Here is a 12,257-nt window from a genome sequence, read left to right as displayed (position 1 = left end):
CCCATTCAGGAGGGCTCCTCCTAATCACCTTCAAAAGGCCTCACATGCAAATGCTGTCACATTGGAGATTAGGGTTTAAACATATTAACTTGGGAGTAGGAGGACAAAAAGTCTCACATGAAACATGATTCTATTTATCCAACATTCAAAAACAGGCTATGTAGGGAAACCTAGATGGGTGGTAAACCTACAAAGGATAGCATAGAAATTATCACCAAAAGCAGGCTGAGACAGAAGAATAGGGTCTTCCAGGGTATGTGTGTTCAATTCTACATGGCAACAATTTGGGCATTTGCTTTATAAAGATATATTAAACTGCACACTTTTTGAATTTTGTGTGTGTTGCATTTCAAAAATAGTTTGAAACAAAGTTAACCAAGTAGTGTGACCACCCTGCTCCCTAATCTCAGCTATACCTTCAACAGTGTTTACTTCTTTTCCTCCACAGACCATTTTCCATGGGCTCGTGCTCCTCGGCAGCTTCCTGATGTACTTTCTGGTATCCCTCCTGTACAACGCCACCTGCGTCATCTGCAACAGCCCCACAAATCCCTACTGGGTGATGGAAGGCCAGCTCTCAGACCCCACTTTCTACCTCGTCTGCTTTCTCACACCAGTTGTGGCTCTTCTCCCAAGGTTTGAGCACTGGGGCTATTTTTCTTTACTAGAGTTACCAATCTCCCCTTAATAAGCCATTTTTATAACCTAAGAGTCAGGAGTTTGACTTCTGCTAAGATCCTTGAGGGTACTGTTTCAGAAAGAGAGCTAGGATAGAAAGAACAATGAACAACCAGGAGGCAAATAACATGGACTGTGGTCCCAGGTTAGCCACAAAGTAGTGAAGTCAAGTCAGTGTGACCTCAGTTGTGACATCTATAAAATGGGAATATCAATTCCCACACTCTCCTGCCTTATAATTTGTGTGTGTGTGTGATAAGGAACTATTTTGAGCTGCTCTATGGTTCTTTTTTATATTAGTTCAGGAATCTCATACTCAAATACCTACAGGGACAAGCCAGTGAGTGCAGCAAGCCAGATGGAGGGCAGACATTAGAAGAAAGAACGTCTCAGCTTCCATCATGGCCACAAGGAAAGATCAAATGCTTCAGAGTTGTCTCAGAGATTCAGATTTTGCATGAAATTGGCAATGTTTAAATATTATTCAAATTTGTCTAAACGCACCCCTTCCATACAAGACCTGCATTAGTCAAATAAATTATCCATGCCCAGGCACTACGTTGGATATTTCCAGGTTAAACCCTCTGCAGTAAATGTATCTTTTCCAGAAAAACAGCAACAGCAACTATAAATGACTTGCCTTTCCTTGGAGCTCACTCTTGACATAGGCTCTCCCATCTAGCCTCTCATTTTGTTTTTGCCGTGAGCTAAGTGTTGGGCAGACCTATGGTTCTAGTACCCCGCTCATGGGACAGCTGAAGTACCAAGAGGGACCAGAATGTGTTCACAGGCCTAACACAAATCATAGTGGGAGCTAGGTTCTCCCAACTCAAAGGCCAGTGTTCTATTTGGCAGCCCACACTCTCTAGTCAGAGCAGTGAACTTGACAATGATGTGCACACAGGCAAGACTTAGCCTTTCTCCATCCCGAGTATCTCACAACCCTGAACGTCACTATGAAGCATTTTATCATTCTAAGTTATAACCAATAGACAATTACAACAACATTATACAGAACTTGTTTTATCCCAAAATTAGAAAGCCATCAACCAGCCTTACTTCCTTTAAGTTTGGTGGTTTGCTTAACCTAGCTTCTCTTGTCCCTACATTCTCTTGTCTTCTAACTTTATATTCTCTCCATAAAGAGCAATCACTATCATGGATTTAAAAGTTATTTTTAGCAGATGACTCTTCACCATAAATTCCCAGCCCAGACCTCTCTTATGAATTCCACACACATCTTTCTAGCAACTTATTCATCACCTCCTCTGGGCATATTAAGTCTGAGGAAACTGGGAGACATTTCTAATTGAATTCATGACTCCACCCTCTGTCACCAGCACCACCCCAGAAATCTGGGTATCTCCAGAGTTTCTTTCAGTAAATACTACCCATTTAGGACAAAGGCAGGCCCCGGGAAATTATTCTTGACATCACCTGCCAACTCATGCCTATATCTAGCCTTTCACCAAGTACTGACAGTTCTATCTACGATGTATTTCTCAAACCCATATACTATTTCCATTTCTACAGCCACTACTACCAATAGACTATTGCCCTTTCACCCCAAATTACTTCACGAGTCTCCTATTGGATCTCACTCTAGTCCATTAACATTGGCTCAAAGTGTGATCATGTCACCTGTTCATAACCCTCCAAGGGCTTCCCAAGACCTCTGCAATAAAGCACAAAAACCATAAACCTGGTCCACAGTTCCTGCCTGCTCTGCTTCTGCCAACCCCTCCTGGGTCATATTCTGCTTTTATCATCACTCCCCAAGCTTCAGCCAGTTGTACCTAGGTTTTGATTCTCATCCCCTTGGTGTGGCTACCTCCTATGCATCTTGCAGTTTTCAGCTTTAAAAGGTTATTTTGTGTAAACCTTTCCCCCATGCCACTGCCTTCCTCCTCCATTCATTTATTCAACAAATACTTTTCACGTCCCCGCAATGGCCCAAGCCCCCAAGAAACTGAGTCATCAACACAAAAGACAAGATCTTTGCTGTCATGTAACATGTAAATCCAGTTATAAATGGAGGGACATTTCTTTAAGGAAGAAACAGTTAGGTGCTGATGGGGCATGGGCTTGAGAAATATATAGCAGGTGGAACTGTCAGCACTTCCTCCCTTGAGGAAGAAGCATTTAATTTCAGTGAGCAGGTGTCTGACACTCTCATTGCCTTCTCTATTTATAACTATATTCCCGTGTTACATGCAGCAAGGACCTTGTCTTTCCTATTCATGGCTTAATCCCTTGGGGGCCTGGCCCATTGTGGCAACTAGAAAAGCATTTGTTGAATAAACGAATGGAGGAGGAAGACAGTGGCTTGAGGGAAAGGTTTACACTAAGGAAATTCCAGTTTTGAAGCAAAAAGTCAAATATTTCCTGGGACACATACATGGTCACTACGACCTCCCGGGGTGAGATGAGAGAGAATGGAGAAAAGTTTATCTGGTTCCACGAGATCTATTGTAATTTTCAGAAACTTCTTGCCCACTGGTGGGGGTTGCGGCAGGGTGGTCACCTTGCAGCTTTTAGACATAGCGGAAGAATGGGAGCCTTCCTGCTTATAAGGCTTTAAACCTAAAAAATTTTTAAAGACTGTCTTTGGGAATGACCTTAGATGTACTCCAGGCCAAATGGATTACTTTTTAGATAAAGCAATGGACATCCAGAAACTGGATGTGAGTTGCCCAGTGCCACAAGCTTGTGTATATTTTCTCCATACATCACCTAGTTTTATTCACATTCTCACCCATTTTCCTTGCCTACGCTTTGAACAAAGGGAAGATTCTAAACACAGAAAAAGACTCCCAATTCCAGAGTCTACTACAGACTGTATGCAGCTTGGCAGGGGGTTAAAAACCTTGAGTCAGTCGACAGGGAGATCTGTTAACATCTCAGAAGACCTTGGGAATCCCACCTCACCTCTTAGGGCCCTTACTTCTTTATCGGGAAAATCGTGGTACTATGATGACACTGTCAAGTCAGCAAGGTCCACAGATTCAAGAAAAGAATATGGATTTTAAAACTACTTTAAAATCATCAAGTTTCACAAAGGCTTAACATGACAGACCAATTAAATTTGCCTAAATTGGAGTAGCCCAGAAATAGAAAGGACTGCTTTGTGCATGAAGAATAAGAGACAAGTCTTTGGATTCAGAGTACATGCTCCTGACCATAGCTCAACTACTGTGTGGCTGTAGGCAAATCATCAAATCTCTCAGTCCCTCAGTTTCCTCATTTGTATGCAGAAGAAAACAAAAGTAATAACTGCATAGGCTTGTTGGGCAAATAAAATGAGTTAATAACATATAAAGCACTTAGAATAGTCCTGGTATATAATAAATGTTACCTTTTATGTTTTGTTGTTGTTACTTTTGTTGTTGAGCTCCCCAAGACTAGAGGTGCCCAAACATGGATTTAATAATCATCAGCTAGGAGTGCAGTAAAGAGGATCTTGCCCTGGGCAGGGAGTTGGATTGTAAAGACCCCCTTTCAATGCTAAAGTTTATGAAGTCAACAGAAATCAGAAAATATCTTTTTCTGTTATTTCCCACCAGGTGCTTTTTCCTATCTCTACAAGGAACCTATGGGAAGTCTTTAATCTCAAAAGCTCAAAAAATTGACAAACTCCCCACAGACAAAAGAAACCTAGAAATCCAGAGTTGGAAAAGCAGACAGAGGCCTGTCCCTGCCCCTGAAGTGGCTCGACCCACCCGCCACTCAGTGTCATCTGTCACAGAACAGGACTTCAGTGCCAGCACCCCAAAGAGCTCTAACCCTCCCAAGAGGAAGAACACAGAAGAGTGGATGATCCACGAACAGAGATGCGGCAGAGAGTGCATGAGGGATGACTCATGCTCAGGGGACTCCTCAGCTAAACTTTCATCTGGAGAGCACCTGCTGGGGCCTCATAGAACAATGGCCTACTCAAGAGGACAGACAGATATGTCCCAGTACCCAAAGAGGGGCAGCCATCGCCGATCCCAGAGTTCACTGACCATATGAGGAGCTACAGAAATCCATACAAACTCAACAGAGGCCACCCAATCACTGGCCCAAGCAACCCTTGACTCCTTCCTCTTCATAGAGGAAACATCGTGCCAGAGTTATTCTTTTTTTTCCCCAATAAGATTGACTTCTTTGGAGGAAGTGCTGGTCCCAAGGGGTTTGACACAATGACTGGAAAACCAGTCGGCCTCTAGTTTTCTGTGGCTGCCAGGCAGCACATCTTGCAGAGTTTAGATAAGGAGGCTATTTTTGTTGCATTGAGTTCTCAAATGGGTTTAACCCAAAACCACTCTTCTGACCCTCTAGATAAGTGCAGCCTACAATCCAATGCAATTGGGCCATAAGTTTCCAAGATTCCAAGAAGTGTATCAACCCAAGCAATATCTCAGGGTATGGAAGTTTCTGGGTTTATTTACCTTTCAGTAAATAAACTGAGTTTATTTATGCCCAGAGTTAAAGTTTCAGAAGAGACTTGGGCAGCCCTAAGAGACTTAGGGCTTCATCTCAAGTGTATTGCCATGATGGCTGAGTTGGGGTTATCCCTTCCATGCACAGAGAGTTGGTTCTGCTTTTTGTCTGTAAGCCAAAGAAAAGCCACATCTAAAGATATAAAGTGTATTTGAACTCAGTGCCACAGACTCTTCTGAGGGTTGTAGGATCACAGCTAGCGTAAGAGGCATGAAGAATGCAAAAGGGAACAGATGCACCAGAGACCCCTGTTTTGGTTGACAGACCATATGTCCCAACATCTGGGGAATCTGACAAGAGGACATAGGCAGCACCTTTTTTTTTTTTTTTTTGAGATGGAGTCGCTCTGTCAACCAGGATGGAGTGCAATGACATGGTCTCGGCTCACTGCAACTTCTGCTTCCTGGGTTCAAGTGATTCTCCTGCTTCAGCCTCCCAAGGAGCTGGGATTACAGGCGCCTGCCACCACGCCCGGCTAATTTTTGTATTTTTAGCAGAGACAGTGTTTCACCATGTTGGCCAGGCTGGTCTCAAACTCCTGACCTCATGATCCACCCACCTTGGCCTCCCAAAGTGCTGGGATTACAGGCATGAGCCACCACACCCATCCAGTGGCACTTTTTTAAAGCTATTTATTGTATTTATTTTTAAATAAAATTACTCATCCTCATTCAGCTCTTAGAACAAAAGAAAAAAATAACCCTGTTAAGCAGGAGATATAAGCACATCTGTACCCAGAAAAGGCCCATATGATAGAGCAACCTAGAGCTTAAACATCTTCAAGGGTAGGGCTAACATGAAACCCCGTTCAGCTTATTCCAGAATACCACCCTCTGGAAGACACTGGCCTCCTTCAGTTAGAGAGAGTCAGAGGAAGTGTCACTTCACAGGTAAAGGAAGATTATATAGACTTCCTATCCCTAAAGGTTATAAGTGTCAAATATATAAAAGAGCTCAAAACAGTGTTAAAAGAATGAACAGTAGAATTTTAATAGGCTGTCAAGAGAAGCCAAGTCTGCTCTGGGAAAGTATATCATAACCCTAGTCTTGTAAAATAAGTCAGAAAGGGTTACTGGGCCACCTTAAGCTAGTACCTATACATTAGGCAAAAAGTACAGAAATAGATGCACTAAGTGTGGTGAGTCTTTTGAGCCTACAAGTCATGCCACCAGCCATGAGTTGACCTATCACTTGAGTAACTCCTCAGCAAAGATGCCAGAAAACATTCAATCAAGTTGGCAAATAGCACAGGGAGCTGGGCCTCTGACCATCTTCCTGCCAAACCTGGACGGGAAGGACCATTTACAACAGCCTCCTGGAGCCAATGCGCTGTGTCTCACTGCCTCTGCTACATAACGATGCCAGGACTAGCCAGCTGGTGGGTATTTGGGGGAATCCTGCAAGAGGATTGCCCAGGAAGGGACAGGTACACATACCAGGAAAAGCAGTGATGATGTGAATTGTTCCTAGTGAGGGGATTGAGTCAAAACCTGGATCTCAGGTACCCCGATTTTTCACTCAAACAGTTTCTGGCTACTACTAAAAGCCAGAAAGAACCGGACAGTAGCCTTAGGAGATCTGAGTTTGAGTCCTTGCTCTGCCTCCATTCTCCCTAGGATGCAGGAGCCTTGAAGCAAGATGCCACACCTGCAAGTTGGTTAGAAATGCCTTTCTTCCCAGGCTTGATATAAGTATTAAGTCAAAATTACATGAAACCCAGTGGTAAAAAGCCTCAGAAAGCTGTAACACCCTCAGTAATAACAAAAGGGATTTTTATTTCAGGGCTAAGGGGAAAAGAGACGATGGAGAAGTTGAAAAAAAAAAATGTCTCATCCTCTTCCTAAGTTCCAAACTATAGCCATCATTCTGATGCTGCTCGTTTTCTTGTATGACTAACCATCCCAGTTTGCCTGGGACTTTCTCATTTTTACAGAGGTCCAAATCCTAAGAAACTGGGCCAACTGGTACAACTGGTCACCTACTCTTGCACCTCTGTAAATCAAGCCAACTGTGACCACCCAATGTGCCATCTTACAGGGAAAAGTTAGAACAACTATTCCCCTATAACATAACGCTAATGATTGTACTTAATACATTTTTGTACTTTTATGATATTTTACTGATTGGAAATATGTTATCCTTTATTAAAAAAAAACAAACATGGTTTTCCATAGTTGCCTGCCAACCTAAATTCATATTATTCTTCTTTTATATTATCATCACTAGTTCTGCGGGCTTTCTCTTCCACCCATCCTCTTTTGCACTCATTCATTTATTCATTCATACATCTATCTATCCAATAAGTTTCTGTTAAGCAGCTACTAAATGCCTGACAATGTGTGAGGTTTTATCAGGAGGTCAATCTGTCTTTGAGAAGCTCATATGTTTGTTGAACATCCAATGCCACCAACCCCCACTGAAAGTATAGAGCATCAGGAACATACTCGGCTCTTGGACCCAACATGAAAGTAGGACACAAACCAAAAGGACGGTAAGGATTGGAAGCAGCACGTGCAATCTGGCACTGTAACCTGGCTACTCCTCTCCTCCTGGAAGCCCACTGCCAACCTCCAATCCAGACTGATTTATTCAATCAGTATCACCTGCGTACCTGTTCAACATAGCACTGTGATAGGCAGCAAGGATAAAATAGGGAACAAAAATAAGCCCACTTCCTGCTGCTAAAAAAAATTCCCAGTCTAGAAAGGGAGACAGATAATATGAAGGAAGCCAATCAATGTGATGTTACACACCATGAGAGGAGGCAAGAATGGAGATGAAAGGAGAGGAGGGTTCTCCAAGAAGGAGATATTTCAGCTGAGACCTCAGACATAAGACCAAGACAGCAAAGAAGGGCCCTTCCAGAGAATTAAGTACAAAAGCCCCAAAGAAGAAGAGTTTGGCGTATTTAAGGAAAAGGAAGGAAGTTGGTGTGGCTAGAAGCCAAGAAGACAGAGGAGGTGTCAGGATCATGTTAGTAGTAATGAGTATTTGCTCACTGTGTGCTAGGTGATGGTCTAAGCACACATCATCATGGAAACCTCACGGCAGCTTTATAAGGTTAGGGTGGTTACTCTCCCCTATTTTTGCTAGCTTCTGCTGCATAACAACCCACCCCAAAATTTAGTGAGCTAATGCAGCAATCATTTCTGTGACCATGATGCTGTGTGTAGGCAACTTGGGGCTGGACTCCACCAGGATATCTCACCTCTGTTCCACGCAGAACCAACTGAACTTGCTTCTGTCTGGGGCCTTGGCTGGTATGGCTGGGATCTCTCTCCACATGGCATCTCATCCTCAAAGAGGCTGGCCTGACCTCGTCACATAGCAACATTCTGGGAGTGAGATCAGAAGCTGCAAAGGCTTTGAGATATAAGCTCACACACATCATCACTGCCCACCACATTCTGTGGACCAAGTCCCAAGGCCAGCCCAGTTTCCAGGATATAGGAAATACATTCCGCTTGTAATGGGAAGAGCTGTAAATAAACCTGAGGCCATTTGAAATCTACCACATCCGCATTCACAGAGAGAAGTAAAGCTGATGTGTTATAAACATATCACAGTCATACAATTAACAAGCAGTGAGCTGGCATTCTAATCTGCAGAGTCTGAAACCAGAGGCTTTTTTTTTTTTTAAGCAGAGATTTGCTCTTTCCCTCAGGCTAAAGTGCAGTGGCATGATCTCGGCTCAATGCGACCTCCACCTCCTGGGTTCAAGCAATTCTCCTGCCTCAGTCTCCTGAGTAGCTGGGATTACAGATACCCACCACTACACCAGTTAATTTTGTATTTTTTTTTCAGTAGAGATGGGGTTTTGCCACATTGGCCAGGCTGGTCTCAAACTCCTGATCTCAGGTGATCCACCTGCCTCAGCCTCCCAATGCACTAGGATTACAGGCATGAGCCACCGTGCCCGGCAGTGTAGTTTTGACCACAGGGCTACGCGACTGCAAGATGAGGCTGGGGGGCAGGTGGGGACCAGATTTCAGAGGGGCTTGTCATATCAACATTCTCTTGAGAGGCAAGGTGGTGCAGTGCAGGCTTAAAAATTAGTAAGCCTGAATTTTATCCAACTCTGGCATAGACCTACAGCATGACCTAGGAAAGGACCACAACCACCGTGTCCAGCTGGGTTGCTGCCAAGACAAAAGCTTCCATAAGGAAGATTCTAACAGCTTGGGAGAACCAGAATTCATTCCTGCATTGCCTTAACATATCTCTCCCTGAACTGGGCACTCAGCCAGTCCTTCTCATGTACATGGAGAGCCCCCAAGAAGTCAGTCACACAGGAGTGAATCCTCCCAGGTGACCAAAAAAGAGGAACCCCAGGGGAGCCCGGGACCCAGGCAGGACTCCACTGATAAAGGAGGTGGGGGCTATGAGCTGGGGCAATGCCCTGAGCAGGCAGGCCTTTTGAGAGCACTACCAGAGGAGTGCCGCCCAGCCAAAACTTCAGGTCACCAGCAATGAGATTGTCAGACAGGAACCAAGTCCAGGAGTCTTTTTGTTTGAAGGTGTTCTGGTGCCACCTAGCATCAGTGAAGGAGGTGCCTCAATGAAGGTTCTTACTGTATCAGGAGCAGGGGAACAGGGCTGAAGGTGGCAGGTTGGGTGAGGAGAGTGTATGGAGATGAAGCCAGAAGTCAGAGGCCAGGTTTCAACTTTGGGTCTGCCAGCAAGTTTCCATGATGCCTCTGGACAAATCTTGTCACCGGGTTCCAACCTCAGTTTCCTCAGGCTCTCAAGGGGGGACCTAACATGCTGTGATTCTAGAATCTATTTGGGGAGGCTGGTTACAGGGTAGGCATGACCTCTAGTATATTCAATACCTTGTGATTGACTATTTGTATGGCTCTCTCTCCCTCCCCTCCGTGCCTGCCCACCCCCCCTCACACACACACACACACGCACACACGCACACACAGAAAATTCCGTGAAAGAGGGATCATGGCCTCACTCCCTGATGTGTTCCCAGTGTTTGACACATGGCAGTGACCAGGAATACTCTGATTGTTGCTACTGAAGAAAATCACAAGTGAGGGCTGCTCTCAGAGACAGGGGAAAAGGGGAGATAATAGGTTGAACTCCTATACCTTTTTGAGGTCCTGGGTTGCCTTTTTCAGATTCGTGGCTACTAAGAAGCTGCAAATACCTGATGAGGGTCCAGGGAAGCTGCCCTTCCCAACTGTCAGGAGGGAAGCCCAAGCCAGGACACCTCTTTTCCTCATACAGGCCCTAAAGTGTGCTAAGGAGTGGGGAAGAGGAGTTTTTATCTCCTGTAACCTCCATCAACACCTGCACTCACACACCCCCAACAAACATAATTGTTTACTATGTAATTAAAACACTAAGACAAGTCTTTAGTGCCCTGTTCAAGCACTGCCCTGCCTGTAAGTCCCTCCTCTGAGGATATGCAGACTGCCACTGTCTCTCCCCTGACTCTCAGTAGGTCTGCGAGAGGGCCCAGCTCCTCACAGCTCAGGCCTAAGGAAAAGCAAGCCCAGGTGCTACAGGGACCAAGACCATCTAGATACAGTAGGATCCTCAGAGCTTGTCTTCAGACCCCAGAACAGCAAAGGGAGGCTGGCTGAGCAGATACTTGACTGAACTTGGGGAAAATGTTTTTCTCCAATGTCAAGAGCTCTTCTTATCCCAGCTAACGTATATGCCCACGAGATGAGAGGAAAGATATTCCTGCACGTAAAATGTCACTATTTCATGCAGACGATGAAACTCAAGTAAGAGATAAGCAGATGTGACTGGGGTCACCCAGTAATTTGGAGGCAAAGCTGGGACTAGAATTGAGGTCTCCTGACACCCCCTCAACAAGGGCTCTTCAACAATCTCATTAGCCAGAGATTAATAGGCAATTCTTTCCATGCCTGTTTGAATGTTTAAAACTACAAAGACTTGCCCAAAAGGGTAAAATAATCAAATATTAGGCTGCATGGCAGGGGACTCAGCAGATCTGTTTGATAAGAGGATCTGTCTGGAACTCTTCGTATTACCTTGTTTCCAGAGGGCAGCCTGGCATTGGAGGGTGGCTTACACTAGTAAGAAGGCATCTCTCAGTGTTCTCTTTTCTCATCCACAGAGGCAGAAATGAATTCCAAAGCACCACCAACTGTTGCCTCTGAGCCCTTAAAATGACCTCACCTTCTTCCCACAGGGAAAAAAAAAAATGTACATTTATAAGCATTTGTCCTTTTTACTGGATGCACAAGACAAATGTGTAAAGAGAAGCACACATTTGCTTTCTCCAGTTATAACAGACTGATATGTTGGACAGTGAGGGTTTTAAGAAGGAAATCCAAGACCTGGTTAACATCTGAACATCTGCTAGGCTTCTAGATAAGCTAAGCCCTCCTCCTTTTAAAGAGCAAGGAATAGAGGCCCAGAGAGATGTGAACTTACCAGAGGCTTAGACTCACCTCTTTTACTCTCAGTTACCCCCAAGAGCCTGCCTGGTGGCCAGAAGAGAGTGATTTAGATCTGTAGATATGTTTCATGTTTAAAATGGAACTTCTGGGATGCCACTCAATGGAGGCTTTTACCAAATGGGGCCATTGATGCCTTCCCTAGGAGGAGCTTATGTCATCATCCTGGCCCTACCATCAGTCAACTGGCTCAAGAATATCAGAGGACATCATTCAGACCATGGTTTTAATGAACATCATGACCTAATGTGAAATTCTGTCTTGGTAATTCATCTATTTTAACAGCTGTTTAGGGCACTTCATCCTGAAGAAGGAGCAGGAATGAAAGATCTCAAGGCAGGGTAGCAGGCATAGTGGGGAGATAATCACCTTTGGCCAGAAGGCCCCATGGAAGTGGCTGCCTACACATAAGACTGCTGCTGATACAACAGCACAAACAGGGAATATACTTTCTTTCCCTGTTCCCTGCAAATGCTAATGTGTTTTTCTATTTGGCTTCATTGTTCCATTTTATAGTCAGGCAACCTGAGGCTTGATACCTTTTCCAGTGTCAACCGACAAGTAAGTGGCTGAAAGCCAAGGTTCAAGTTCAAGTCACCCAACTTCAGGGTCCAAAATATCACCCACTGGGCAACCCTCCTTCTATAGCATAGTAAA

General features: G+C 44.5%; 1 protein-coding gene across 1 annotated transcript; it reads left to right on the top strand.

The window, feature by feature from the left end:
• The first annotated feature begins 271 nt into the window (after window positions 1-271).
• On the top strand, window positions 272-5,540 carry ATP10B (ATPase phospholipid transporting 10B (putative)). The gene is made up of 2 exons (XM_017502120.2): window positions 272-636; window positions 4,242-5,540. Exons 1-2 carry the CDS (start codon window positions 488-490, stop codon window positions 4,687-4,689), a joined length of 597 nt encoding a protein of 198 aa, XP_017357609.1. The 5' UTR covers window positions 272-487; the 3' UTR covers window positions 4,690-5,540.
• The last annotated feature ends 6,717 nt before the right edge of the window (window positions 5,541-12,257 follow it).

Source organism: Cebus imitator, unplaced genomic scaffold (assembly GCF_001604975.1).
Source record: "Cebus imitator isolate Cc_AM_T3 unplaced genomic scaffold, Cebus_imitator-1.0 Scaffold291, whole genome shotgun sequence".
Lineage (NCBI taxonomy): Eukaryota > Metazoa > Chordata > Mammalia > Primates > Cebidae > Cebus > Cebus imitator.
This window is presented reverse-complemented; position numbering and strand designations above follow the sequence as displayed.

Bases quoted from the DNA above. Each gene is read 5' to 3' on its own strand.
- ATP10B (XM_017502120.2), top strand. From the start codon at position 488: ATGTACTTTCTGGTATCCCTCCTGTACAACGCCACCTGCGTCATCTGC. The intron at 637-4,241 runs GTTTGAGCACTG...ATTTCCCACCAG, and splicing joins GTTGTGGCTCTTCTCCCAAG to GTGCTTTTTCCTATCTCTAC.